A 27,986-nucleotide genomic window follows, 5' to 3' on the forward strand; every position below is an offset into this window, starting at 1 on the left:
AACTTGTAGCGAGGGCTCTCGCGAAGTAGTTTATAGGCTCATTTATTGAAGAAGGTTGCGTTGTTCACCGCAATACCGCAGCTAATAGTTGAGCCCGCAGCAGCTCTCCGGGCGAGCGACCTTTCAGTGGCTCGGGCCGGGCGTTGCGGCGCCCGCGATGCGACAGGCTTCCGGACAAGCACGCGCCGAGGTCGTGTACAGCGCAGGCTTTGCCGGCGGCAAGGGCCGGCTCGTCAGCTGCAAAGAACACCCCGGCAACGCGCCTTCACTGACACTGTGGCAGTCACACTTTGCGCCATGTAAGCAACGTACGAACGTGTATGACCGCTAACGATCAGATCAGATCAGATTAGATCAGATCAGACAGACATCAGAAAGTACGGACGGACGGACGGACGGACGGACGGACGGACGGACATACGGACCGACAGACAGACAGACAGACAGACAGACAGACAGACAGACAGACAGACAGACAGACAGACAGACAGACTGTTTGTTTCGAATTTTTTATTTAGGTCGTCAATTTTTTGAAAAAGAATGGTTAAAATTGCAAATTTTCAGAAAACGAAGCTATCAAGTTTACAACCCCGTAGCTCAGCAAGAAAAAATTATATCGCAATTCTGTGAATTGCACCTTATAGCACATCTAAGCGGACAAATTTGACATCTTACACATGAATCTCAAAAAATGTAAATAATTAGAACTTTTGCAGAACCCTCGTAAACAACGTAACAAATTCACGTGAGATGTAAAATGACTTATGAAATTTGTCCGCTTTGAATGATATAATGGATTCTGTTTACAGAACCGCGATGTCTGTTCTTGATGCAGAGCTATTAGTTTGTAAACTTCGTGCTTCTATTTTTTTTCAGACTTCTGAATTTTTGAAAATCTTTTTAACAAAATTCAAGCCCTAAATCAAAATTCCACTTCCAACAGTCACTAGAATTTAGCTTTCTCTCTCAAATGCAACAAAATTCATTAAAATCGGTCCAGGGGTTATTTCAGAAAAACGTTTTTGCGTTTCACATGTATTTGAATAGGCCGCGTTGGAGTTGGGCCCGAGCTAAAGCTTCCTCTTAACGTGAAATTTGAGCGCAGCCATATACATGTTTTCATTTCGCGATATATTGAGGCATCGCACCGATCACAGCACCGACTGACAGAGCCGCGACGCGCGACGCCATTATAGAGTGGCCACACAGTTCCCACTTTCCGGCAGCTGTAGCTTATGCAACCGTAATCTTTACCGGGAAACGCTTGCGGCGACCGCTGTGTACAAAGGCAAGCTTCCTGATTTTTTTTTTCCCAAGCGCATGACCGGTGCCACCGCTGTGGCTGTTGGATAAATGGGTGGATAAATATTATAAGCGTCCCCTTTGGAAAGGAGCGGTGGGTTGCGCCACCAAGCTATTGTTTTATTGCCTAATGTCCTACCTATGTTAAAAAACAAAAAATAACAGAAAAAGAAACACAACGGATTCACATAGCCAAAGTTTCTGACCCCCTATTGCGAACTTTTGTACGTCTCCGTTTTTGTCGTTTCCCTACTTTTCTTCCACCAATCTTCCAATCGCCTCTTACTAATCGCTATTGTGGACATGTTTACTTACCCCCTGCTCTCGCTGACCCCAAGGGCTTCAAGGAGGCCAGTGATTCCTGTTTCTAAGGTAACACCGCATTCACTAGAGGCGCTTTTGCCTCGATTTGAACCATCGAACTCATGGCTGAGTGGTAGCGTCTCCGTCTCACACTCCGGGGACTCTGGTTCGATTCCCACCCAGCCCATCTTGCAAGTTGTTTTTATTTATGAATTGCCTTCCACCATTTATCGCTCACTGCCAACGCCGCCGACGCCGACGAAACTGGCTTTTCTGCGACACGAGCGCCTTAACGCTATCGCGTTAGAACGGTGATTGTCAGGCGGCTTTAAGAGCCGCGCTCCAAAACCAGCGAGTGAGAGGCGTGACTCACTGTAGGCTGACTCATGGGAGGTCGGTGCGGCTGCGCGAGGCACGCGTCGAGGTCCACCAGTCCAGGTTCGCGGAGTCTGGCAGCAGAGACGTCTCCGAGGCCGACTCTTCGAAGGAGAAGAACGACGAGTGGTCCTCCTCGCTGTCCACATCCGCACCAATTGGTCCTTAGCGCGCAAGGAGATACAAAAATTGTTGAACTGTGGTGTAAAAAACCATACTACAGCTGTTGACTCGCGAAAGAAAGCCCTACGTGAGGAAATTTGAAGAGTTGCACGATCAACGAGTTACTATTACGTGGAACTTCTCTGTTAAACCTTCTATTCGGCGTGTATAAAGTTGTCCACGTTCCTTTTAACACGCAATGACGTATAAGTACTCATTCTCTGAAACGACCAGCACGTGAACAACCGTAAACAATCCTTTCAACCGTCATTTTCTTTATGGACAGAAAGCATTACGGAGTTTCCTGGAAATTGTTGTCGTGTTAGGTCCCCTTCTACTTATGTTATTAAAAGCTAAGCGTGAATTCTCAGAAGTGCGAAATCAAATGCGTGCCGTATTCACTTGCACCTTGTCTCATTGCTAACTACATTGACAAATGAGCTCGCAGATGAGGTTGCTAATCTGATTTTTAGTCTTACCTCTTACTGCCAGTATGAACAACCTACAAAAAACGCTGAACTCAGTACTGGATTCACATCACGTACACTTATCGTCACGAAAAGCTACCAGTGCTTTTTCCAGAGGAAACTGTTGTCGCACACCTGGCAGCATGGCACCGCTCTAGTATGCATAGTAGGGTCCCCAGTACCATTTATTCTAGGACATTTGGTCTTGATGCTTGCCGAATTGCTCAATTTGATTAGCATGCTAATTCGAGGTACATTACTGCCTTCATGAGTTCATTCCCAAGGGACCATTTCGATGCGGATTTCCATTCCATTAGACCCGTAACTCTCATCGGACATAAAAGGAACACAAACTATCCCCATCAGAGCTTGGCTCGAGGTAGTTCTGGAATCCGTAGTAGCAGCCTATTTTCTTCGGCTTTGCTCACTATTTATGAGGAAATTTGTCAGCTCTTGAAACCTCTACCTAAATTTGGGCACAGCGTCTATGTAATTTAAAAAAGCTGGTTATGTTTTTCCTTGGATGAAAGGATGCTCTTGTTCTGTGTACCGAAAACCCGCGCCGCATATGTGGGTTCATTTGCGAGACGACTTCTGCTTCTTCCTTCATCAGAGGCTGCATTCATAATGAGCACTGGTCGGCCGCTCTGGCTAATGTTATGTTCTTACGAGCAGCTGTGGAAGACAGAACGCGTTGAAAATACAGATCCTGAGATGTGCATTGCGAATAAGCCCGCTGTGCCTGTTTTCACAAAGAACTTCTTGCAGGTGATATCGGCTCGTAAGAGCAGGTAACAACCAATCATGGTAGTGTAAAAGGCGTTGTCTATTGTGGTCAACCAATGACAAACACCTCTAACGAGCGAAAAGCTTCGTGAATTCGCTCCCTTGTTCAGAGGGCCGCCGCTTACCGCCCTCCGAGCCGGGAGCCACCACCTCTGGCGCACTGTCCTCCGGCCACGCGGCTGGAGCATCCTGTTGTGGCAGGGTGCCAGAGCTCGGCGTCCGGCTCGCTCTGCGTCGGCAACCGCTTTGCCTGCTACTGCTCCTAGGCCTCGGCTCACCACTCGGTGGAGCCACGCCGCTCGTCCGTTGCTGGCCTGCGGCCGTGGTCGTCTCCGCGCGCCGCCTCGCCTGGACGTGATAGGAGCCGCTCCGCTCCTGCGTTGCCAGAGACGAGGCAAAGTTCACAGGTCCCGACGTCGTCGCCGCAGCGTCCGTTGAGCTGCCGCAGATCGTAGAATCACCGGCGCGGCCCGGAAGCACCGGCTGCTCTGACGTCGATCCGGTCGGCCTGCCCCGGGGTATGAGAAAGCCGGGGAAATCTCGAGAGCCGAGTACCGGGATGCTCAGCGAGAGGGGCGGCGAGGAACCTGGCTGCAGGATGGAATTGTATATGGATTCGAAGCAGGGGCCCTCCAGTATCTTGGCCGAGAGCCGCCTGCTGCGCACGTTCTTAGAGCTTCCGGTGGTGCACGAAAGCGCGCTGGGACTCGGCTCCAAGACGACGCTGCAGCCGATGGAGCTCGGAGCCACGGTGTCCACGCGGCTCGCCAGCGTCGAGGTCTCCGACATCAGCAGATCCTCGGGTGAAGGAAGCTCGATGGTCTTCGCGAACGACTCCGGCGTGCCAACGGCCGCCGAGAGCATCTTGACGGACGCCATAAGGTCGCGCTCGCACACGTCCCACGGGGGCCAGGTGGGCGTCAGCCTGCTATCGGCGCCCAACTCGGACGTCAGGCTGGGAGCCAGGTGGTCCGTATTGTCCTCGACCACGACCACCTGGACCGGGCTTTTGGCGACAGTGTCACCGCTAAACACGTCTCCGCCAGTCTTCAGCTCCAGCGTCTTAGACGCCAGAGCGCCCACGACTGCCTGCGGATCCTTCAGCTCGATTTCGCAAACCGCCTCTGCGATCGTGTCCATTTTACGCTGCTCGCCGCTGGGACCCCACGTAACGTGTTGTCTAGCGCCAAGTGGATCTGGCGACGACAGAAAGGACGGACGCCTCGAACGGGTCCTCGATGATGACCACTGCAACACCCGGCAAGGTGACGATGACGGCGACGACGTACGCTGCTCCGACCAGGGCAGTAACGCCCCCTTGACCACACTGGCAGACGTGTCGCGGGAGCGTGTCGGTGCAGCCGCTGCCGCCTCAAGCGTTGCTGCAATCGGGGAACTTACGGCGGCTTCACGCAACACGGGAGAAGGACAAGTGTGGTCGGCGTTGTTGATGGAGGCGTGCGCTTGTTCGATCTGCTGGCTGATGTACTGCGTCTCGTCGAACAACGCCGCTCCACCGGTAATCGAGGCCGACCGAGGGCGCGGCGATGATTGCGACCGCTCGCGAAGGTAGTGCTTGTTGCCCATCATAATGACTCGGAGGATGTCGTCGCCCCAACGGCGCTCCTTGGCGGCGAAGCGGCCCAAACGCTGGCGTTCGCCCGTGTTCGGCCGCTTGGGCAAACGCGTGCTCCGGGGTTCCACGCTGTCCTGGCGCCTCGCCTGCTGCAGCATGCGGCAGCGGCGAGACGATCGCAGGGACCTGTCTTCACCCGAAGGTGACTGCGAAGGTGATGGTGTTGGTTTCCCTTGGTGTCGCTGGTTCTGCGGCTGCTCCCCGGCCTGGTACTGTCGCGGCGGGTGTAGCTGCGGTTCTATCTGGCGATGGTGAAGTTCCTGCGGTGCGGGTGACTCCGGCTTCAGCGTAACCGGAAGGTTTGCGACCCCGGTCTGCGACTTCCCATCTCCCGTCTCTTGAAAAGGAGCGGCCAACTCTGCGAGGGTGTGCAAGCACGTCAGATCTGTCGCCCGGTGACCAACGCTGACGTTGGAGTCGGAGGACAGGAAAGACAGCGTCGTCGACGCTGACGGTAGCAGAGGCCCTTCGTCGGAGTGGCAGAACGGGTGGCTCACGACGGTGTTCCTGGAACTCACCGTTTGTGACGGCGTCATTGACAGCTGTCTTGTAGAAGCTGTTAGCTTGTCCAGGTTTCGGTCTGGCAGCATTTGGTTGTTTTGACCGCCAATTTGTTCAATGGCTAGCCGAGTGGTGTTTTGACTAGCTGCTTCTTGCTTTAACGGGAGGCGGGTGTCTCCTTCAATTTCTCCGATTTCTTGCTTCCCTAGCTTCATGTGTCCTTTATGTTCCATTCCTCTGTCTTCTGCGGCCTCTGCACGAGACTCGATGAATGCGTGATCAGTGCCTTCTTCGTCGTTTTCACTTGCACTGTTTCCAACAGAGCCTTCGGCAACGCTGTCATTGTCCACATGAACAACGAACTCACCTATAAAAACCAAATAAACCAAGGTTATACAAAAAGCCAGGCCGTAGTTCTCGGAGCCGATCACCTGTATGAACATAAGCATGGCCATACGCACCAGTACGTCATGTCAAGAAAGCAGTAATTAATGCAGTACACATTAAACTGCGCAAGCTGCTGAAGAACACAAACTCTTTAGACCAGTTAGGGTTCTTTTTTTATTCAAAACGTTCTTTGCGTTAATTTCGTGAAAGCTAGTCGGTTATTGAATTACAACATGAATACCAAAGTCATATTTCTGAATTTATCCTCTGCGCCGGTACGTCATTGTGACATCAGAAATTTGAAAGCCTTTTTTATTTGAGCAGTTGAGGTTCAGTCAAAGCTTTTCGAAGTTTACTGCGATGTCTTTCACTTAGCTTACAAAACTCTAACTGGGTTCAAGCAGACGCCATCCAAATCCATTACGTCATGGTGAGCTAGTGCGGGAACTTGAAGGCGGCGTCGCCACCCGTCCTTCATTTTTTTTTTCTCACCCACCAAGCCTTTTCTCACCGCAAAAATGACTATTTTAATATTTAAGAAGGGTCATTTTCTAGATGGGCTTATCAATTATTTTTTTCTTAGTGCCCCCTCTAAATTATCAAAATTCTGCCTCACGTGCTGTCAGTGTTCAATACTGTACCGAAGAAATACCGTGAATTAAAGGGCTCATTGAAAAGAAAACAGGTTGTATTCATTCCACGTAACACTTGCAGCAGAACAAATTAAAGACGATTTTTAAGAGCTTAAGCTTCAAAATATGTCTGGCAATTCAGAAAGCCCAAATACGGAAGGTCTCCAAATCAAGCGACTCGTCCAACCGTTCGCAGGTAAATCGCAATAGATTCGTGCATCGACCTGGCTTACCTTTCCTGAACGTTGCTTTGTTTACAAACGCTTCATAATCTCCCTCAATTTCTGCTAGCACGTCAGCGAAGGGCTTCTCCTGAAAATTTACTTTCTTCTGGCGTTCATTCCCTTTGACTTTCTTGTCCTTCAATGCGGGAACCAGGAGCGTGTAATCTTCGCACGGCACAATCATTCGAGATGCAACATCGACAGATTGCTTGAAGGTGGCGCGAAGGCCTCCCATGGACGTCTCGCTCGATTCCACGTCCATACTTCCAAGCACGGCCTCCGGAGTCACGAGACTCCAGTTGGCGTCCATTCTCGGGGCCCTGAACGTTTGCTCCAGGCTTAGGCCAGCTGCAGCGTTAGCGGCCTCCAGTTCCTGCCTTAGCGAGAGGGTCTGCGCTGGTGGGCTGCTCGGAGGGAGATAGCCATCTATCCTGCTCTCGATAGACGGCGTCTCCTCGGTCATGCTGAAGCTGTCGCCCCACGCACACACCTTGAACGGCTTGTTGCCCACGGTGGTGATCAGCTGACTCGAACTCGGCGGTCTGGCAGCAGGGTTCGGACCGACTCGCTGCTCGCCTCGCAGTACATCTGACCTGACCGTGTGTGGATGCAGGATGCCCTTGACGGGCCGCACTTTAGTCTCCTCGTCAATCGTCGTCGTCGTGAATTTGGGCGGGCCAGCCGGAGTCCGGTCAGCGGGTGCGATTCCCCTCCGAAAGTCCTCAGTGCGCGTTATGCTCACAGCTCTTCGACTCTCCCGCGCCTCGACTATTCCCTTCACTGTTGGGCAGAGCATGTCGGACTCCTCCATGGTCGTCGTGTAAAACCGCGGAGACATCGGCGGCGACGGGCTCTTTATGGTCTCCAGCTCCTTGAGAAAGAACGGGCTCTGCTTTACGACTCCTTTCGGAGGCACATCTGTCTTTGACTTCGGAGAAAGCGGCGCGCTGGTGTCGGGTACCGTCAAGCCAGCCCCAGAAAACCGGGACGACGTTCCTTCTGCGACCTCGTTGCAAGGAACGTCCGCGGCTGATGCCCTAGAGGCCATCCTCTCAGCGTAATGCTTGACGAGTTCCTGGAGGACGTCTTTAAAATCCGGGTTTTTCGTCGTTGGCTCTTTAGAAGTGTTGGTGGCAGCTCCACCTTTACGTGGAATTGGCGCCTTAACATCAACATTGCCAGTATCTCTCTTCGAGTCTTCTGCGGGCTTCACGCTTTTCATCACCTGTGAAGCGTGCGCCTCTTTTGGAGGTTGTTCGAAGATTTTCTTTGCAGGCCCTGGCATAGGCGGTGGTCCCTTAGGAGCGCTCCCGTGGGTCTTGCTTGACGATGAATCGGAAAAGATGCGCTTGAGAAAGCTCAGACGTTTTCCGGGGATCTTGTTTCTTTCTTCCGATTCCCTTGATGAAGACGCATCAGACATCTGAGGCTTTTCAACCTTGCCGTCTTTCACGGAAACTTGCCGAGATCCACACGGATGCTCCACAATTTCTTTAGCTCTCTGTTGGCTCACATTTGCAGATTTTTGCTTCGAGTTCGCCTCCTGGACCAACTTGTGCACATGAGAGGCAGCTCTGAGCTCTGGAGCTGAAAATAGAGTAATATATTAATAACCAATTCTATACCGCTATCAAAACTAAGGCCAATTGGACGTTACGGCCCTTATGAGAACCCTAGCGGTCTAGGTTTGCCCCGTGAACCAAAATGAAAAAAAAAAGCTCGTCTAATAATTTTAAGTATTAGGCCCTATATGGTGTATTACTAATCCCCAGGGCCCTCACTCAGGTAGAAACAGGCTGGCGCACTTCTAAGACCACAAAACTAGGCATATATTCACTTACTATACGAAGGTGTAAAGTTAAAAACGGCGCAGCGTATGTATACGAGTATTTAAAAGCAGTCAATATTGAACTCATTGGTACTGTTATTGCGTGACTGGGAATTAGTTAACTAACGTACAGCACAACTAGAACTGAAAGGTTCCCTATCAAATGCTATAGAAGAGATCATTCTCCATATAACAGGCTTAGCCGCGAAAATTGGCAAAATGGATGGATATTGAACAAACAGAAGCCAAGTTATCAGACAAGATCATGTGGCAAAATAAATTCTTCCTTGCAGGTTGGAAGCCCTCTATGTCTCTCTTACACCTTTCAGACGATACACAGATTTTATTATCACCAGTCAACGACAATTAGGGCTATTACGAAATTCCTATTCAAACTCTCGTGTGCAAGGCATCGTCCCTGCCCTGTGCACCCTCTCCACCCCCCTCCTCCCCCCTTCGCCTCTCGCAAGATAAATAGCTAGAAGCATCTGGGACGTAGCGGCAGTTTGATACGATCGCATTATTATCGTTGTTTTCACAGCAGCAACTTGCGTTCTTCTAATCGAATTATGATTACAATGTTTTGGGGTGAAGTAAAGAAGAGATAGAGAGCTCTTTAATGAAAAGCAGAGAGGTTCGCTGGCGTAGGAGTATTCGTCTACACGCTACCCTGCAAGGGGAAGGGGACCATAAGAGCCATCACTGCTGAAGCGCCTCACCTAGGTTCGGCTGCTCGGACATCTGCTGCGATTTATCGGTCATCTCTGGGCTGGCCTTGTCGAGCTGTACGGCAGTGTCCGCGGTGCGCACGACGTCGGTGGACATGGCGCGCTCCTGAACGCTGACCGCCGGCACGGAGGAGGCCCTCATCTGGAACCGAATCTCTCTCATGAACGAGTCATCGGTGGTGGACTCTGCCTTGCTCGCCGCCTCCCGCAACTTGCCGGGAAAGGGACCCGACGGTTGCGAGCCGGTATTTCGGTGGTAACGGGTAAACCTGCGAGATTGGAGAAAGTACAGCATACTTTCACAGAAGTGTGTATGCACCCGTGCTATACTCAACGATTGATTGATTGATTGATTGATTGATTGATTGATTGATTGATTGATTGATTGATTGATTGATTGATTGATTGATTGATTGATTGATTGTCTAGTTTCAGCGCCTCTTCATGTGCCTCGGCCTCGGGTTCTGGTGGCCATATTTGACGTGAATCTGTCTGGCATTTCCCTAGGCCGCCTTGCAGACGTACGCTGAGGCACTTGTGCGTGTGTCCTGAACTCGCTTCCGAGCGGGTGCTATTTCTGACCAGTTCCGTTCGATCCCGTTTCGTGCTAAGGCGGCGGGCGAGAACTTGGAGCGCTTCGATCTGGCGCCCCCGCGGTCACAACGAATCCATAAGGTGTCCCGAACACCTGTCAGCCGCTGTCTTAAGAGCCGTGGCTAGTACACGACTCCTTAATATCACCTGAAAGTACTTTTGTCGATGGATAAATTTTGTTGTGATTGCGCACTACACAATTCTCATATCTTTTTTTCTTTATCCGCATACAGCCCCACCTGCATAGTTTTACGGTAATGCTTAACTCGAAGGAAAACTGCGAGGCTTGTCATGATGCTCGGAACTGAACAACAGACTGATCAGAGGACGTGCTGGCACTGATGAACGTATACGAGGTATGTGGATACACTCGCATGATTACGCTCCTGATTAGCTAATGTCAGCTGCAGCTTGCAATCCAGTGAAACATTATTGTGAAATAGACTATACACGAGGCAATTCCCAGTCATTGTCCGCTGTGGCATCATGCTTGGAGCCTTCTACAGTTCAGTTGCGAACATCACAGTGATCCATGACAACAAGAAAAAGTGCTACAAACAGAACATGTAGGAGCAAACAGGAGTAGATAGCGCATTGTGCTGTCTGCTTTCTTGTTCCTTTTCTCGTGCTGTTTTTTGCGGCCATGAAACTATACAAACAAGCTCAAATTTATACGTTTCTGCAGCATACCACACTGTTCTGAATAGTACAATGGTCAACTCGATGTAGTGCGTGCAAGGACCGTGATTATCTAGGGCACTTATTCAAAATCCAGCTGTGACCAACGATACACTTGCGACCGTGTTTTCTTCTGTCGATAAACGATTAATTGGTTTGATATTTAATGACGTATTACACAGCTCGTTCATGCAAAATAAACGATAAGGCTCCGCGAAGAGGTGAGACCAAATTCAGAAAACACTTCGTTTGTAAGAAATATTACAATGGCCGGCCTCCTTCGCCAATATTATACTATGCCCGCCGTATGCAATATACCCGGTGCCTGAACTTGCCAGCTTAGTGTGTGAACTGCTTTACATGCGCCTCTCATACCATATGCAGCCTTCTTTAAGGCAAAAGCTATAAGTGGCTCATTGCAACAGCTCATACTCAAGATACGTCGCCCGCTCCAATGGTACAAAAACTATGGCTCGTAAGCTCTAATAACAGTTGCACCCTTTGGAGTGTATATTTGCTACACAACAATGATCATCATCTGTCTTGCCCGCATTTCCTTTATTTAACGCTGCGAGCCCGGTACTTCCAAGTCACAAACGGCATGCGCGTTATCAGCATGACAAAGCATTCTCGACCGGAAAGTAAAGAGCGCTGCGTTTTCAAAAAAGGAAACGCAAGCAAGACAGATGATGATTATTGTTGTGTGGCAAATATACAGCCCAAAGGGTGCAACTATTTTTAGAGTGTACCCAAAAAACGCGTCGTCCCGTTCAATGGTGCAACAACTACCATCATCAGCATTGGTTCATACCCCCCTAAGCAAGCAAAAATGCAATGGCTCGGCCCTCTCGTAATGACGAGGCTAAAAGCACTCAGCAGAGCGAAGCGTACAGTGCATGCATACATTACAATCACGCATCCAACGTACAGAAACGCGGCCTCTATTAGAGAAACAAACAAAAGCGAATATAAACACAATTGCGCTTCTGATACACACAGGCGTGGCAATTTAGGTGAAGGACGACGTCGACGCAACGTCTGTGAAATTAAATGAACGATTCGACATTGGCAAAATGTGTGGCATCCGACTACACACTGGATTAAACATACAATGTGCGTACGTTGCTTCCTAATTTGCTTCCTGACGTACAACCTTCCGCTTACACTTATAGACCGACCTATGCTCCCAGTTGGTGATTTCAACCAGAACGCTCACAGCAGCGTGACGTTTGTAACCGAAGTAGAGCGAGAGCTAGGATTGGACTTGGTCGCTCCCAAGAAGAGTGTCGCTGCAAATAGGAGAACGTGCATAGAGTGTTCCACAACCACGATGCCGTTAAAGAATTGCAGTACATCTACTGCTACTTTTCAGCCCATAAGGCAATGATTATGTCTCTGAAAGTCGAGAAGCCACCGTGGAGCCCCAGTGACGATGTGTGGTCAGAGGATCCCTTACCACCGGACGACGCTAAAAAATTGACTTTTACTAATAAACAGCCATGAAGTACAACAGTCATACATCTCTTTAATTGTGTTCGGGTTGTGTTACACATTCGTAACACTTATTGGAAACAAGCAAGCTGCACCGATACGTAGTGCATTAAGTGTTCGCATGTTTCGTTAAGGAGGTCGACCTAAAGGGCCGCACGCGCACTTCGCACTGCAGATAGTCAACTGGGGACACTAGGTTAGTGCTGACTGCTGTCTGGTCTACCTAATACCTGGTCTACCTGTCTGGTCTACCTAATACACAGTAGTCAGCACATACATGTCTCGCAAGCAGTCTCACCCCTCAGATCGTATACCTCAATGCGCCAACATGTGCGCTGCAGGCTTCACGTGTTAGAAGAGTGTAACATGCCGCCGACCTTTTTTTATGTGCTTACAACGCCGCGTGCGCTGCATGGCTGTGGAGAAAAGGGCAAGTTCTAAGTGTGCATGCTGCTTCAACCTCCCCGCTAAGATCCTCTCATTTCGTATATATTCGTAAGAAGCAAAAACACAGGAAGTGTGATAAATAAAGAGGAAGTCATCGCGGAGGTTACACTTGCAAGAGGTCGAATTTCCCATTGCCGGAGAAGCACGGGGAGTCTGCTACAACCACAACAGCGCAGTGGCAACGGCAAAAGGTCACCGGGGCCAGCAAGATGCTTCAGGATTTCTCGCAAGTACGACCATGTATGCAGGTTAAGTGCAAGCATCTATAGCGAAGCGAGTTTGCTTTGGACCTTCAAACTGGTCGCGAAACTCGAGCTAGCTGCACTCAAGACTAAAAACCGCACTTAAGCGACGTCTCGCATTTCGCAACTTTCCACGGGACGACGTGCTCAGGTAGCAGCATTTCGAACGCGCCGACGCGTTTCGCCCGATAAACTGCGAGAACCGAAATCCCTCGCAGCATTTCGTTCGCAGCGTTTCACTCCCAGAAGGGGTGCGCATAGAAACCTAGACGCGCGGGAAAGATGCAACCAAGAGCACTAGACTGCGAGAACACGATGACGCGTCCACATCTCTCAGATCGTGCAAAACGAAAGCTATAGAAACGGCGGGTGCCATCGTAAATCATCTTCAAAGATAGCAGCGCATTTTTAAAGCGAATAACTTTATTTAAAACCCGGCGTGGTGTGCTTAGCGGCTTTGGTGTCGGGCTCCTAAGCAGGAGGTCGCGAAATCGAATTCCGGCCACGGCGGCCGCATTTCGATGAGGGCGAAAACACACGTGTACTTAGATTTACGTGCACGTTAAAGAACCCCAGGTGGTCTGAAATTCCGGAGTCCCCCACCAAGGTGTGCCTCATAATCAGATCGTGGTTTTGACACGTAAAACCCTATTTAACTTTTAATTTAACTTTCTTCAGCTCTTACGCACGTTTTCGTAGTGCTCGAACTTTCACCACTGGTGTGTGTTTTTTCCCAGACACACTCGTCGCCGAACGACAACATTTACAGCTCTTCGAGACGCACACGTTGTCGCGCGCAAGGTTTTGGGCGCAAGAAGGTTTATATGGTGCGGCAGAGCGCTCGACAGCCTTCCTCTTCCCACACTTTACGGTTTCTATGTTTCTGGCCCTTTAGGGGCAAGAGAGTCAACTGGGGACACTAAGTATGCGCTGACTGGTGTCTGCTCTACCTACTACTAATACACAGCAGTCAACACATACATAGTGTTTCCTGAAACTGAAAGACGCTGTGTGCTTCCTTCGCCCTCTCCTGACTCTTCTTAATCTTTAGACCAACTGTACTGCAAGGCCCAAGCCTCTCGCAGCCATCTCAAGTTGCCCCTGCCCTACGTCGGCCGACTGCATCACATGCCTGAGAATTTCTTAATCTCATCCCTCCACCGAATCATTTGATGTACCCAAAATTTGGCACCAGCTAGAGGAAAAACTGTCGCTGCCATGCGGTTGCATGCGTGAGAATGCCGGTAAATGGTGGCTTAGAATTGGCATCTTTCTTGAAGAGCCAAGACACCACGAAGATATGGCAGGCTACGTTTCGCCCTGTCAAAATGTTTCACAAGCACTTTTTTTTAAGCGATGAGACATTGTGCTTAAGTTGTGCAATTATATCAGATGTTAACAATAGTGGCGGGCCGCTACAGGGTAGGAAGGAAGACGTCGCTTATGGTCCTTCAGTTCCCATCCTCTGTTCTTTGTTTTCTTGACGTGCTTGTTGCAGTGAAAGAAAGTATGCCCGACGGCGCATGATGAAATCCTGGCCACGGTGGCTGCATTTCAACGAGGGCGAAATGCAGGAAAGCCCCTTGTCCCGTGCATTGGCGGCACGTTAAAGATGCCCTAGAGGTCAAACTTAATCCGGAGACCCCCCCCTATAACGTATCCGGAGACTCCCCCATAACGTGCCTCGTGATCATATCGTAGTTTAGGCAGGTAAAACCCCATAATTGTTCAACGCGAACTAAGCGGCGAAAACGCAGCGCACACGAAACTATCAGTACTCCACGGGAACTCTGTCCTCATCGCAGATCGCTTTCGAGACATGGTTCGTGCGGCCGCGCCATGTGCAGCATCTGCCGAAGTAGAACGCCACCCCCCCCCCCCCTCCCTCCGGTGCCTCGCGCGCAACGGAAGACGGCGCGCTTCCTCCCCGCTTTCCTCCCGTACACACGCGAGATTGAGCCGCCATCGTCGGCTCACCCTCGTATCCTTTCACTTGCACATACAGCATACGGCGCGCGGCTACGACGTTATAGCCCTTGGACTTCATACAGAACGTCACGGCGACAGCGACGGCGACAGGTACGGCAAGAACAAAAATGCGCCTCAGGCGTGCATATAATTATTATCGTAATAAAACTGTATAACCATTGTACGCGGATACGCACGTAAATACCATCACCGGTAAGAGAACAACACACGACGGTAGACCGGAAGGCGCACCTCGGAGGCGGACGCGCGGCCTTGCTGATGTCACTGGCGGTCGAGCTGTGCTTCTCGACGCTGACCTTGACTTCAGCCTCGTTGAGCATCCTGCACAGCGGGTCGTTACGCGGAAGCAGCAGATGCGTCGGGGATGCCCGCCTGCCTGCCTCCTTCTGCGCCTGCCTCAGCCACGGAACCTCGGCTGCGTGCGCATCGCGAGAAGATGAATGTGAGCCCACAAAGACTGAAGCAGGGACATTCGAAACAGCGGTGCCTTCTGCGTTCGGCTGGGTGCGGACGCAAGGCGGAACGGAAACACAGAAACACCGAAGTACGAACTCGGTGGAACATAACAGCTGTGTTTCTGCGCGTGAAAGCACTAACTGGATGAGTTGGCAAATCCTAAAGCGAAACCAAGTCAAAACACTATGGTCGAAGAAGGACTGAACTAGCGCTGTTATACACTGCTCTGGGTGCATATCTATCTAAGCAAGAAACTAGAAAATATAATATACATTGGTTGCGTTATCGATAGGCGCATTCTTCGATTATTTTTAATGCGATATGATTTAATGAAGAGCTGCGATTTCGACTTCTGCGAGAATATTTCTTTTCAAACGGTGGACTGCAACCACACTCCATTTAGTGTAAAGCAAAAACCAAATAAGCTGGCTTTCAGATTATGAGATTTTATGCTTCTTTGTACTATAATTCAGCGTTCCGTTTGACCACCTTAATGTTCTCCGCTGGCAATCGTATTTCTGAGCAGGACATGAGCGCGAAACTCTCCGTCCAAAATTTGCCAAAGGGAACTACTAAATCTTATAGGCCACATATTCCACACTTTCAACAAATCGCCTTGTTCATATGAGATCAAACCAAACGCTCCTAGCTTTAATAAGGAGGCTTGCGTTACATATGGTCGGGCTTTGTCAATTCTGAAATGTCAAACAAAGGTGCATCCTTTCTGGGGACGCCCTCGGTGCTTTCTATAGAAAGGTAGCCACCACGCAATCATCACACACCACAAACAAACAAACAAAAACAAACATTTCCTTTAAGAGGAGCACTTCTCCTCACTATACTACATCGCGTTCGTTGATAGTATTGGCTGCTTCTGTACTAACGCAATATTACGATGAAAATGATGAATTTGCAAAGTCGCAAAGCCTTTTGAAGCCATACGGACAAGTTTTAGCAAATCCTTGCACTACCCCCCATCGCCATGGCGGCTGTGAACTCCTACTCGCAAGCTTTCATAGACACCTAGCGTCCGAGTTCCCTCCAACAAACTTTACAGATAATAGTGGCCACCTTTCTCGCCTTGCCCTTTGCGGATCAGCCTGCGGATCCCATCGACTCATTTCCCACTAAAAAGAACTGATGCCACAGCTGCTCAGAACGACGCAAACGGAGACTCTCGAAACTCAACTGGACAGCTCCTGGGAAGCCGAGGGCGGGCTCTGGTGAAAGATGTGTACGGCCACCTCCTCGCGCACGGGCAGGATTCTGTGCACGTTGGTTGGCTTGCACGACGCCGTCCCTGCTCGGCGAGGCGAGGTGCGGTACGACGTCGACTCCTCCTTAATCACCTTGGCACGGACGTCTGGCGAACGCGACCTCTGCGTTCGCTGGCGAATGGGAAACGCGTTCGGTAAGGCCCGTGTTTTCTTGCATAGAGTTTTGTGCTAAAGCTACTAGAGGCAACTCCGGCGTTGCGATTGTTCATCAACCTGAGAATGACAGTGAGTACATGGTTACTACGATGTGTGAAGTAGAACGTGAGCCAAGTGAAATAACTGACGTACATGTCCGTTGACACATTGATTGATTGATTGATTGATTGATTGATTGATTGATTGATTGATTGATTGATTGATTGATTGATTGATTGATTGATTGATTGATTATTCGCGTCTCAACAATTCTTAATTAGTATAAACCAATTAACCCAGCAACCAGTGTGGTGGTAAATTAGTACACGGATTTGTCGAATCTTGGTACTTGTGCAGGCTTCAAACCTTCGTGGGACGGCACTTATACGCTTCATTCTTTTTAAGTTTTCCAGCACTGACAGCTATCTAAACACAGCAAGTCAATTAGTCTCTGCGCGCATGCGCAATGATTGCTTATTGTAACACTTGTATGCAATATGCTGCTGAATATCATAAAATGTGCAAAGCTAGGAAGCCGTTTGAAGCAAGAAGGACGACGTCTAGTGCAATACATGTAGTAACCCTCATTCCAAATCTGGTTAAACCTCCCTTCTGGCAGCTTAAGTAGGCACTAGCGCCACAAATCACCATAGTACTTACTGCAGGAAGCTCTATGCTTTCTTGTTAAGCAATCTTGTTAAACACTCATCTTGAACAGGACCGCAATAATTCAGCGCTATTGCCCACGAGGCGGCAACCATATGCGGAGCGCATTTCTGCCGTAATTTGGTCGCTGACATCCCCTGGCATAGCAAGTGCGCCTAATAACGCACGATGGTATGCCCATGTCGCCTGAATCACGCTCGAAACAAGGAACGCAGTTTGACCGTAATTATACCGTTGGTTGTCTGCGAGGCGTGAGATGCACGCGGCCGACGTCGGGCGATATGCGCGAAGTTAATTCAATCAGGCTGGCCGCCTGTATAGCTGCACGTTGCTCAAGTTTCATCCCTTACACGTGTTGTTTGTGTTATTCGTGCTGTACAGATTAATAATGTGGTGAACAGGACTTTCCACGGAGAACGCGAGTGAGACGGCTTGCGAACAATATCGCAAATTAAAAGTTAAAGTGTAGACTCTTGGAAGAAATAATAATTGATATCGAAAGAAAGACGACGTCATTTCGTTGTCCGTACAGTCTTTCCGCACGCAGTTATGAATATCTTGCTTTGCAACTACACTTCTCATATATGCCCACAGAGAAGATAATTATACGAGAAGAATCACGGCAATTGAGGGACTTGTTCGGCAAACACGCGAAATGAGGCAGACATTCATTCAAGCCATGCAGGATCCCAAGGTCCGGAAGATGAATCCTACAGTCATGACATACGCCGCGTAGCCATTCGAATGCTCTGAAATTCTAACCTAAACAGCCGCTGCTGAGGAGTGTTAATTTTCCCGTATACGTAAAGCCTGCATAAACTTATGATGACTGTTGGCTGTCTGCGGGCCAAAGTGGATCCAGTGCATAGAATTTCTGCGCTGGGTTACATAACTGGCTCGCAACAGCCCTTCGGCAAGTGTAAGAGAAAGAGACCCACCATCTGAACCGACTGTGTATAGAGCACATTGAGCAAAATGCTAAGATCGCGGGCTCCATATATTTCTCGGCATTATAACAAGTTATGAAATATCAAGTACGCGTTACAACTTAATACAGTGTATTTCGCTGTTGTTTCAATGACTGCAGCTTTTCTAGTTGGGAAGATGCGGTCCTAACATACATAGCCAGTCATGGGTATGCCTGTTGACACGTTTATTTATTTAGCTATTTAATTAGTTAGCTAGTTAGTTAGTTAGTTAGTTAGTTAGTCTTTGTTTGTTTGTTTGTTTGTTTGTTTGTTTGTTTGTTTGTTTGTTTGTTTGTTTGTTTGTTTGTTTGTTTGTTTGTTTGCTTGTTTGTTTGACGTTGCAAAGCAAAACTAGGGCTTTGCGGCGACGTAGTGGAGGGCTTCGAATTTTCACCGCATGTTATTTTTTCTCTCTTTTTTTTACGTTCACCTAAACCTCAGTACAGGAGGGTTTACGCCCCCACATGAAGGCGGCCGGCGCAGCCGGAAATCAAACCCCCGATCACGCGCTCAGCAGCGGAATGCCATAGCCACGGCGCTACCGCTGCCTGCTAGCGACACGCGTGCAGCAGCACCAGCAATTCACAGAACGACGGTCCCGGCACGCAGACAACGCACCTGCACGCTCTGCTGGCGCGGCTTGCTCTTGATGAATCGCGGCGGGTGCCGGGGCCCCGCCTTGGCGTCCCTCAGCGCCGCGCCGTGTTCGTCGAGCGAGAGCCGCAGGCGCCTGCTCGCCTCGGCCTTGCGGCCCAGCCGGATGGCCGACGAGACGCGACGCGTGGACTCCGACCGGCGACGCTCGTCGGCGCTGCGAAGGCCGACCACGCTGCTGTTGGTCGACCAGGCACTGGTGCCACCGGACACCCTGCGGATAAATCGTCTATTATTGCGTTAGCATTAGGAGCGTCCGAGTGAATAAGTACATGCAAGCCCGTCACCCGGTAGAGGTAGACACGGGGATGGGAGAGCTTAAACTAAAAATCAAAGCCCCTTTCTTAAAGAAACAAGGTTGAACGCGAAATTGAGCGACTCGATGCTGTGCATATGTGATTTGGTTGTTTGATTAGGATGGTACTTTTTTTAATGTTCAAGTGGAATGAAGACGCATTTCGTTAAAGGGCCTCCAACAGGTATGGCCATGTTGCGCTGACAAGAGCAGAGCATACATTGCGCGATAATGGCCGTGTATGCAAAGTATTGCATCGCTACGCGTCGCGGAAAGACCTGAAATTTCCAACCGAACGCCGTTTTTCCTTCTCCTCGCTGCCTCCACGCTCCAAGCCGGAGGATGACGTACACGTGCTAGTGCGCCTACGTACACATGCTTACACTATGACGTCGCTCGTGGTGACACGTGACTTCGGGAATTATTGAAGCCAACAACTGTTATTTGTGCATTATGTTGCTTGACTAGGCGAATTAAAGCTTACAGAAATAATAAAACACACAAACCGAATGCCTGCACGTTTTTATTTTACTTACGCCTTCAGCGGTAATGCGCTGCGCCGCACTAAAGCGAGGAGAAAAAAAATGAAGGCGGGGCACGTGACGCATGTGTCACACGAACCTCGAGGTCCAGTATGGGAGAACGAAGCGGAAGAATTTCGCTTGCGGAGGCTAGACGGGGCGGGTAGAGAGTGTCCCGCTATGCAGTGGAGCCCGCCTGCTGAAATCATGGGTTCGCGGCACTGAAATATTTCTATCTCGGCTATTATTGAGCCGATTCGAAAACTTTTTGCGACAAAACGCTCCCCACAGGACACGTAACAAGTTCCAGCGTATAACCGAAATTTGCTCTGTGGCCTGGTGAGGGGCCCTTTAAGGGGCTTTGATATTTTTTCCAGATCCTAAGACGAGCCCGTGCTCACGCACACTTGCTGTCTCCGATAAGCAGGGAAGCTCAGTTAATCGCGAAAGGGATGGCGTCATGCTTAGCAGAAGCAACTTGCGTTTCCAGTGAACTTTGTGCGCATGCGCCACTCTTACTGAGCTCGTCGCTTCGCGCCGTTATCAGGCGCTGACCGGCCGGCCAGTCGACGTTGGCGCGGTACTGCTAATGTAAACTGTAGTTTTCTCGCAGATGTGTAGGCTGGCTTTTCCGCAGTGCGTTTTCGGCGCTCACGGACGAATCAGTGAGACATAGAAAGCTACGCTTTAAAAAACACATTATAGATGTCGTCAGTTGCACTTCCCTCCTTAAAGAGGCAGGTCGCGTTTCGGGTGCGCTCCTAAACTACACTTTCCGATACCTCAAAGGAGTGCGACGTAATGCTGACGCATTTCTCTCGCATTCATGCTAAATCGTCACGGACCTTTTTGTTCTTTTCTGTCGCTGTAGTTGCGTATTCTACGTGACCTCACACGCAGTTGACGGCAACCGCGTTAAAACCACAACAGCCGCTATAATCACCTGATTAGTCGGCTAGCAGTTCTTTTAATAGACTTTTATATCTATGATGCACAGCCTTGTTATGTTATCCTTGCAATATTAATAGTGCTCAATGGTTCCTTTGACGCTCTATAATTTATTTCAAGAAAGAAAAATGCACACTTGTGCATCATTATGTTTATCACTTCGTGATTATTCACTCTGTCTAGACAGCGTTGCCTTGAAAAAGACCTCTTCTTCATTTCTTTATGTAGTGTGTTTGACGCATATTATTTTACTCTGTATAGTGATGACAATGCCTTGTTTTTGTATATTGAGTTTATTTCTTCCGTATGTTGATGCGCACGAGCGGTGCGCTTCTTTATTTTAACCACAGTAATCACTTGTTAAGTTTATTCAACCCTTGTGCTTGACATATATAGTGGCGAAGTGTTCACCGGCACGAATCGATTTGAAGAAAATGTTTTTATATCCCCTGAACGTGCGTACAGTTCCATGTCAAGTACACAGTTCTCTGTCATGTCTACAGTCCTATGTGTACAGCCACCGCATGTAAGGTAAAACATCGCCTTTACCCACAGTGTTCGCTTAGACAGCCAGATAATCAAAAGAAAAAACTTACAATGCGATAATTTGTACATCAAGCGGTTAGGCAACCCTATATGGCTTCGTTTATTCCCATTGTGCCTTTTATTCTGAAAGTCAATTACCATTAGTATCAAGCATCACATTCTAATCCAGTATGTAATGCGCAACCAAACCTGAACGCAGTTTTATAAATACACTCGAAGCGATGTTCGGAACTATGCTTCTGTCATGCCTATCAATGACCTCCTGAGGTCCCTTGCACATTATATCACACATTACCTTCACTTATTTTTTTAATGTAACTCCAGAAGCGATCACGTAAAATATTCACCCTGGATTTGGATTCACCTGCATATGGAACTGTATACAAATTGTTTAATTGTATTCATGCCTTAGGCTTCCGAGAAATACCACCCTAATTTGACCTAGGTCCTTGTGTCGTCACGGATGACGCATGACAACTATAAAATGCGTTTCGAATACTAGGAGATCACCAAGCAATTTTCATGAACTGCGTTACAAGTGCGCTGGGATGGCATGAACGTCTAGGATGCAGCCCATTCATTGCTACCCTGCCTGATTGCTAAATGCTGACTGGTTGTTAAATGCACATAATTGGGAAACGGGACACCGCACAAGAAGAGACACACAGAGAGATCGAGCGTTGTCTTTTCTGTGTGTATTTATGTGTGTCCCTTCTTGTGTGGTGTCCTGGGGCGCTATAACGTAAAGCTACTCCAAACTTTTATATTCCAATCCTGCAATCAGCCCTCCACGATCGGTACAAAAAACAAATTCGGACCACCCCCAGTTCCCCTGTCTGTCACGCGACGTTACGGAAACCGCGAAAACACCCCTTTTGATGTGATATGCGCGCACTGATTATGCCTGATTAGACCAAACGAAAAAAAATAGATTCTTATGATTCGTCGCTTTCATCACCATTAGCCCTCTACTATTGCTGAAGAGTTTTTGGGTTGCGCTCACTTTGTCTGCCACGCGACGTCATAGGAACACGAAAACTCACCGCATCAACGTGACTTATACGCGTTAATGGCGCATTATTATGCCGAACAAAACTGATTTTCTTTTTCTGAATAGCCGGGCAGTGTCCTGTTCTGAAAGGAATAGATTCTGGCTGCCCACCAATCACTCTGGCACTGGTAAGTCGGAGCTGCCGGGGAGCATGGATTTATATGCGGGTAATATACATTTTTGCGTGGCAGTATAAGGTTGTCGAGACCTTTCGGCACGTATACATCGCCCTGCCAACTCTAATTTGCTCAGGATCTGTTTTAGTGGCATTTTACCCTTCCGTTGCACGCCGCCGCGATTTTTGACCAGCTACGGAAAGATAAGTAAGGGGAAGTGGACCAATCGCAGATACCGGCACCACCCTTCCAATCCGGTTACGTGCTTTCACTGTACTGGCTCAGCCCCATCGAAACCCTCTCCACTTGAGCGTGCTCTTCGCCTCGTATCAGCCAATTAGATAATAAGAAGTGATCATTATAGGGTATGCTATTCGCTTTGAAAGCAAAAAAAGCTGACCTTCTATAAACGAGAACCGCGTTTGATTTGGGCTTTTCAAACAGCGCTGCAGGTTACCGCCCGATGCTTGCGCCAGTGGTACGTAAATCTGATGTCCGGAGATTCGAATAAAGACAGATTGCAATAGTTTTACGTTATAGGGCCCCTGTTTCACAATTCTGCGCATTTATCATTCAGTCATTGTAGTGAACCAACTAGTCCCTCAAGACATACTAATTGCAACCCGCCAAGTGATGTTACATATTAATCTATGTGCTTAAGCAGAAAGGAGCTGTTCTCACCCCAATACAATGAGGCGGTTACTTCGTCCACATGCACGTGGATGCTGGTTTTGTCACCTAACCATGGTATGGAAACAATTTTGTGGGGGGGTGCGTGCGTGCGTGCGTGTGTGTGTTTGTGTGTGTGCGTGCGTACGTGCGTGTGTGTATGTGTTTGTGTGTGTGTTTGTGTGTGTGTGTGTGCGTGCGTGCGTGTGTGTGTGTGTGTGCGTGTGCGTGTGTGTGTGTGTGCGTGCGTGTGTGTGTGTGTGTGTGTGTGTGTGTGTGTGTGTGTGTGTGTTTTACTTTTATGCCTAGAATAAAAGTAAAAACAGCTTTAGAAAGCGATTAGTATGTCCATAAGCAGCTTTCGTGTCGCGTGAAGTTAGAGAGCTTTCTTTTCTTTATTTCTTTCCTTACGAGAGAATAAGCTTCCTGTAAATTGTCTTCATGTTTATACTCTACGCGCCGCAGCTGTGAGATAGAGCCTGCGCGCCGCCAATCAGAAGCAGCACGGCTATCAGAACCGCCGTGGGCGCGATGGCGAACATCATGTTGTTGTGCGGACCAGATGCTGCAAAATAAATATATATACGAAGTTCAATGAACTTGCGTTTGAATTAAAACAAAAGTGAATTGGTGCGACTTTGGTTGCTGTCCTTCGGCGGATCCTTGGCAACTAAACTCACGCGCAAAGAATAATACTGCTGTCAACCAATTACCGCCTGGCTTTCAAATTTGACGCGCAACGCAGAGCCACGCTTCCGCCCAGAAAGCATAGCTATGCTTTCCCTTTGAAAAACCTCTGATGTCCCTGTGGTGGACATATGCGTTTCGTATATGACGCCCATGCACCTTGACTGCAGATAATCTTGATTTTAAGATAAGCGGAGACAGCCCAGCTCGCGCAGAGACTGTGACATTCGGAAAGTCGTCTGTCCTCATGTTTAGCGTTCTCTTCTTTCAGTTGCTTTTTGTTCCTTTATCTCCGTTATTTATTTACTTTTCAAAGAGCTCCTAAACATGTCTCCTCCCCCGTGTAAGTAAAATAACCGGCGATTACCTTCACTGACGCAACACGGCCACCGAAACATGCTTCGTATACGAACTGGTGGGGAACAAACGAGTCTTAGGGACTCCTTCGTTAAGTGTGCCGAGTTGGGGCAGTGATTCGGCGGAGTGGAATCTCGAGCAGCATTGCCCACTCACGTGCGAGACATTTGTGCGCTTCCGTCAGCACGTACGGCAGCGGGCAGTAGCATAGGAAGTCGACGCACTGCAGGTTCGGGTTCTGGAAGCTGCACTCCCGGTGGCTCACGCACGACTCGTACATCGACTTAGCTGCGAGGATGATCGCGAGTGCGACACAGAAGCACATCTCAGAGTTTAAAAAAGGGGGGGAAAGTCTGCGGGGTTAGTTTGTAAAGATTGCATTTTCTTCAGATTCCATTCATTTCGTATCATGCGTCCAGCCGAGTGGCCAACAGTAGCTGATCACTGTGATAGGAGGGGCACGACTTCATGCGAGCCAATCTCATATGGACAATGAACAATGAAATGCATTATCTTATCTTCAAGAATGGCAAAACCTGACAGCTTAATCTTAGAAGTGTGCAACAGCAAGTGATTACCTCGAACGCATTTCTTCACGCCGCCTTCGTTGATGAACACTGGCGTCTCCTGGCCGCACCCACAGCGATATTCTTCGTGCTCGGCCCTACGTTGGAGAGTAGGACATATTAAAGATCAAATTAGGTCAAGGTTGGAGAGCTGCACAGCAATACCCATACTCCATCTACGAAGCGCTGCCATTTCATCCCGCTGTTGCAATAGCTGAGGAGGAAAATATTCAATCAACTGGGGAACTTCTATACAGTGCTTTTTCTTGCGTTGTAAAGATTGTTTCCAGTCGCCCTCGATCCAGAAGTCTACAGGCACGATTCATGATAAGAACGGCGCGGCTTTTATTTCTAAACTTCTATCGTGGTTTGGCTGACAACATGGAGTACAGGAATTTCAGGTCCTAATTGCTAAAATTAAATTAAACTTTGGGGTTTAACGTCCCGAAGCGGTGTTATGAGGAAAGTACAGTGGTCTAAGCAATACAATCTCGCTATGTTTCTGTTCAACCTTCGCAGTGAAAAAATATAGAAGACATTGGTGACATCGCTAACGTCCCCCTATATGGTACGCGCGCTTGCTAGGTGGGTAAATTGCATTCAAGATCGAAATAAGCGTGGTGCATGTGTTTCTACACTCGTCGTTATCGTGTTCGCCATGTTGCAAGAAGCCTATCGAGCAACCTTACACTGATACGTAACCTCTACCTATATGTTTTTCCGACCTCGTTGTCTTTTCACGCTGTCTTTGTTGCTCAATATAGCATTTACTGGTGTAAATGTCGCGCTCTGCACGGCGACAGTGCTTGCATCACAGACGTCACTCACTGAAGGCAGGCGAGCCCGAGCGAACTGCTACAGCGTTCACTTGGTCCGCAGGCCGCACCGAACCCGGCACCCGCCGTGCCGGTTTCCTTGTGCTCGGGATCGTCGACTCCAGCCTCCGCGCTCGGGTCGTGGGGCAACGCCGGCGACGGCTCGTAGAAGGACGGCGGCGATGACGGCGATTCGCGGCTCGCGGTCACGAGCGCGTGCGAGCCTGGCCACGCCATCCCGGGGTTCACCCTTCCGTGCACTGCGGCCCCCCGCACAGCGCCGGAGACGATGAGCACCAAGAAGTCGCGATTAGCGCACGAAACAAGGCACTCGATATTCGCAATTGGGAATAGTACGCAATTATAGTAGCAGGTGTTTCAGCAGCGGCGCTTCCCAATTATGAGAAATAGAAGAGACTAATTTTCCATGTCTAAGATTCTTAGCAGTAGCGGGCGTCGAAGTTAGCTCGATAAGCACTAATAAAAGACTAATAACTACATTGACGAACAATGTTGGGAATTGCTTGATGGAGCGGCGCTTGCCAAGTATTAGCTACCACGTACATAATAGGAGTAGTGCGTGCTAGCTCAATTCTAACAGTTCGAAAAGTTGAATGTTTCCCTAGGCTCGAGACTTCAAACAAACTCAAATTGCTTAGCAGCAAAACGACACATCCACTGATCCTTCGCGACGGGCTTTATTAGCTGCACTGTTTAATTGCGACAGCACATAGATAGATACATACATACTCCTTAAACTATTGATTGCCACCGTCTCAGCTATGAACTTCCTGTAGCGACCAGTTACCAACCGTTTTCGTCGTCCCATTCAGACCTGGTGGCGTCGTGCGGAAGCTGCGCGCCATTGTTCGGCTCTTCGTCGTCCATCGGAACTGGTCTGCAAAGTAACGCCCAAAAATTAGGAGAGAGAGAGCATCACAAGCAGGTGGGCTGCGCAGATTCACGCAAACTATGGTTGTTGGTGACACTGGCGTGGCGGCACACACGACAAGGCGCTACGGAGCAGAACGAATGTTTTCACTCCATGACATTTCTAAATATAAGGAGATTGTACGACTACAATAATGAATGTGTTCTAAGAGAGAAAAGTTCCTATAGTCGAACGGGATACGAATTTTCGATAAATAGATAACCTTGAATACCGAATGATTCCATTTATTTGTTTAACGCTGAAAACGAAATGAGGAGACCATGTATATGGCAAAATGGTTATATGTCATGTATATGGTTATTTTCTTCAATCCACGTAACACTATTTGGAAGGCCGCTTCGTTGCATAGCTTTACGTAATGTTGTGGTAGAACAAGGAATGTCGCTGAAGCCAACCTTTCGACATCGGGCCTCGTCTTTCTGCAGGGCTAAGTCCATTTGTCGAAACGTTGGATTCAGCGACATTCCTTGTTCTACCACTATTAACCACTTCAAGTCTCCCTCTTCCGGCGAACATATCTTGTATTCGATTTCTACGTGAGTTCGGTTAGATTAACCGGCACTGGCGGCTGTGTCAACCTAAGCACAAAGATAGTGGATATGTACCAGTCTCCAAATTCAAAATTGCTACGAAATGTCGCCCATGTATTCATTGCACAGCCAGTTCGTGTCTTTCGTCGCTTCCATTTAGGAGGCGTCAGTCACACACGGAACTTACTGGTAAACGGCGAACTGCATCGCTGCAGACTGGCTCGAAACCACGAGAAGACAGCAAACGGCTAGACCAGCGACAGGTGCCATCTGCCAAAAAACACAGTCCTCAGTTCTTTAGTTCGCGTCACTGTGACACGAGTAGTATGGTGCAACTGTATATGACAATCTCGTTTTTTTTATTTTTCCTCATCAAAGAAAAGCGTTATCTCTCGTATATAGAGCTTCCATATGCCGATGGGATAATTCTTCCTCGTCTGTACTGCTCCGAGATGAGCCAATTGTCCTATTTGTAGCACTTCGAAATGCAAATGTTTGCATTTGAAAACATTCTGGCTGAGCAGTACGTCATTGCTTGAGGAAATTAAAACCACCTATGTGGCCTTCCTAAAGGGAGATCGTAAATAAGGAAACAAGATAGCAAGGGCTCTTCAACTTTATCAAATCAAAAATGTGGTGTCTCAAACGTAGCGATAGGACGACGTCTATATCACACTACGTATCAAAGTGTGCAGTGTTTTGAGCATTTTCGCCTCAGTAATCCACGCAACAGCAGTCAGGTACCGAACCCGCAATCGCACCTACTGGGCAGCAGCAGACAACCGCCATAGCCCGTTCCGCCGCCGGGATGGTCCAATCGCGCGCCATCAAAAATAAGCTTCCTCCCGTGCCTAGCATCAAGCGCTGTTTCTTGCTACGGCTTCGCGGAGATCGCAAAGCGCTAACTGCTGGTAACGCGAGGCTAGCAAGGAGCTCACCTTTGCAAAGCCGTAATGGAAGAGCATCGAACCGGTCGCACGCGACGGCAGGGGCGGTTCAGCCTTC

General features: G+C 48.9%; 1 protein-coding gene across 1 annotated transcript; it reads right to left on the reverse strand.

The window, feature by feature from the left end:
* Positions 1-25: 25 nt before the first annotated feature.
* Positions 26-27,986, reverse strand: LOC135902570 (uncharacterized). The gene is made up of 15 exons (XM_070536431.1): positions 27,920-27,986; positions 27,169-27,251; positions 26,312-26,397; positions 25,513-25,759; positions 24,697-24,782; positions 24,275-24,406; positions 23,531-23,639; positions 18,893-19,157; positions 16,418-16,616; positions 15,004-15,187; positions 9,323-9,600; positions 6,785-8,362; positions 3,521-5,899; positions 1,979-2,144; positions 26-237 (listed from the first exon to the last, which is right to left on the reverse strand). Exons 1-14 carry the CDS (start codon positions 27,944-27,946, stop codon positions 1,990-1,992), a joined length of 5,808 nt encoding a protein of 1,935 aa, XP_070392532.1. The 5' UTR covers positions 27,947-27,986; the 3' UTR covers positions 26-237; positions 1,979-1,989.

Source organism: Dermacentor albipictus, chromosome 3, assembly GCF_038994185.2.
Source record: "Dermacentor albipictus isolate Rhodes 1998 colony chromosome 3, USDA_Dalb.pri_finalv2, whole genome shotgun sequence".
NCBI lineage: Eukaryota > Metazoa > Arthropoda > Arachnida > Ixodida > Ixodidae > Dermacentor > Dermacentor albipictus.

Bases quoted from the DNA above. Each gene is read 5' to 3' on its own strand.
- LOC135902570 (XM_070536431.1), bottom strand. From the start codon at position 27,946: ATGCTCTTCCATTACGGCTTTGCAAAG. The intron at 24,407-24,696 runs GTAATCACTTGC...TCATCCTCGCAG, and splicing joins CGTGAAGAAATGCGTTCGAG to CTAAGTCGATGTACGAGTCG. The intron at 8,363-9,322 runs GTGAGGCGCTTC...CTCTATTTTCAG, and splicing joins GTCCGAGCAGCCGAACCTAG to CTCCAGAGCTCAGAGCTGCC.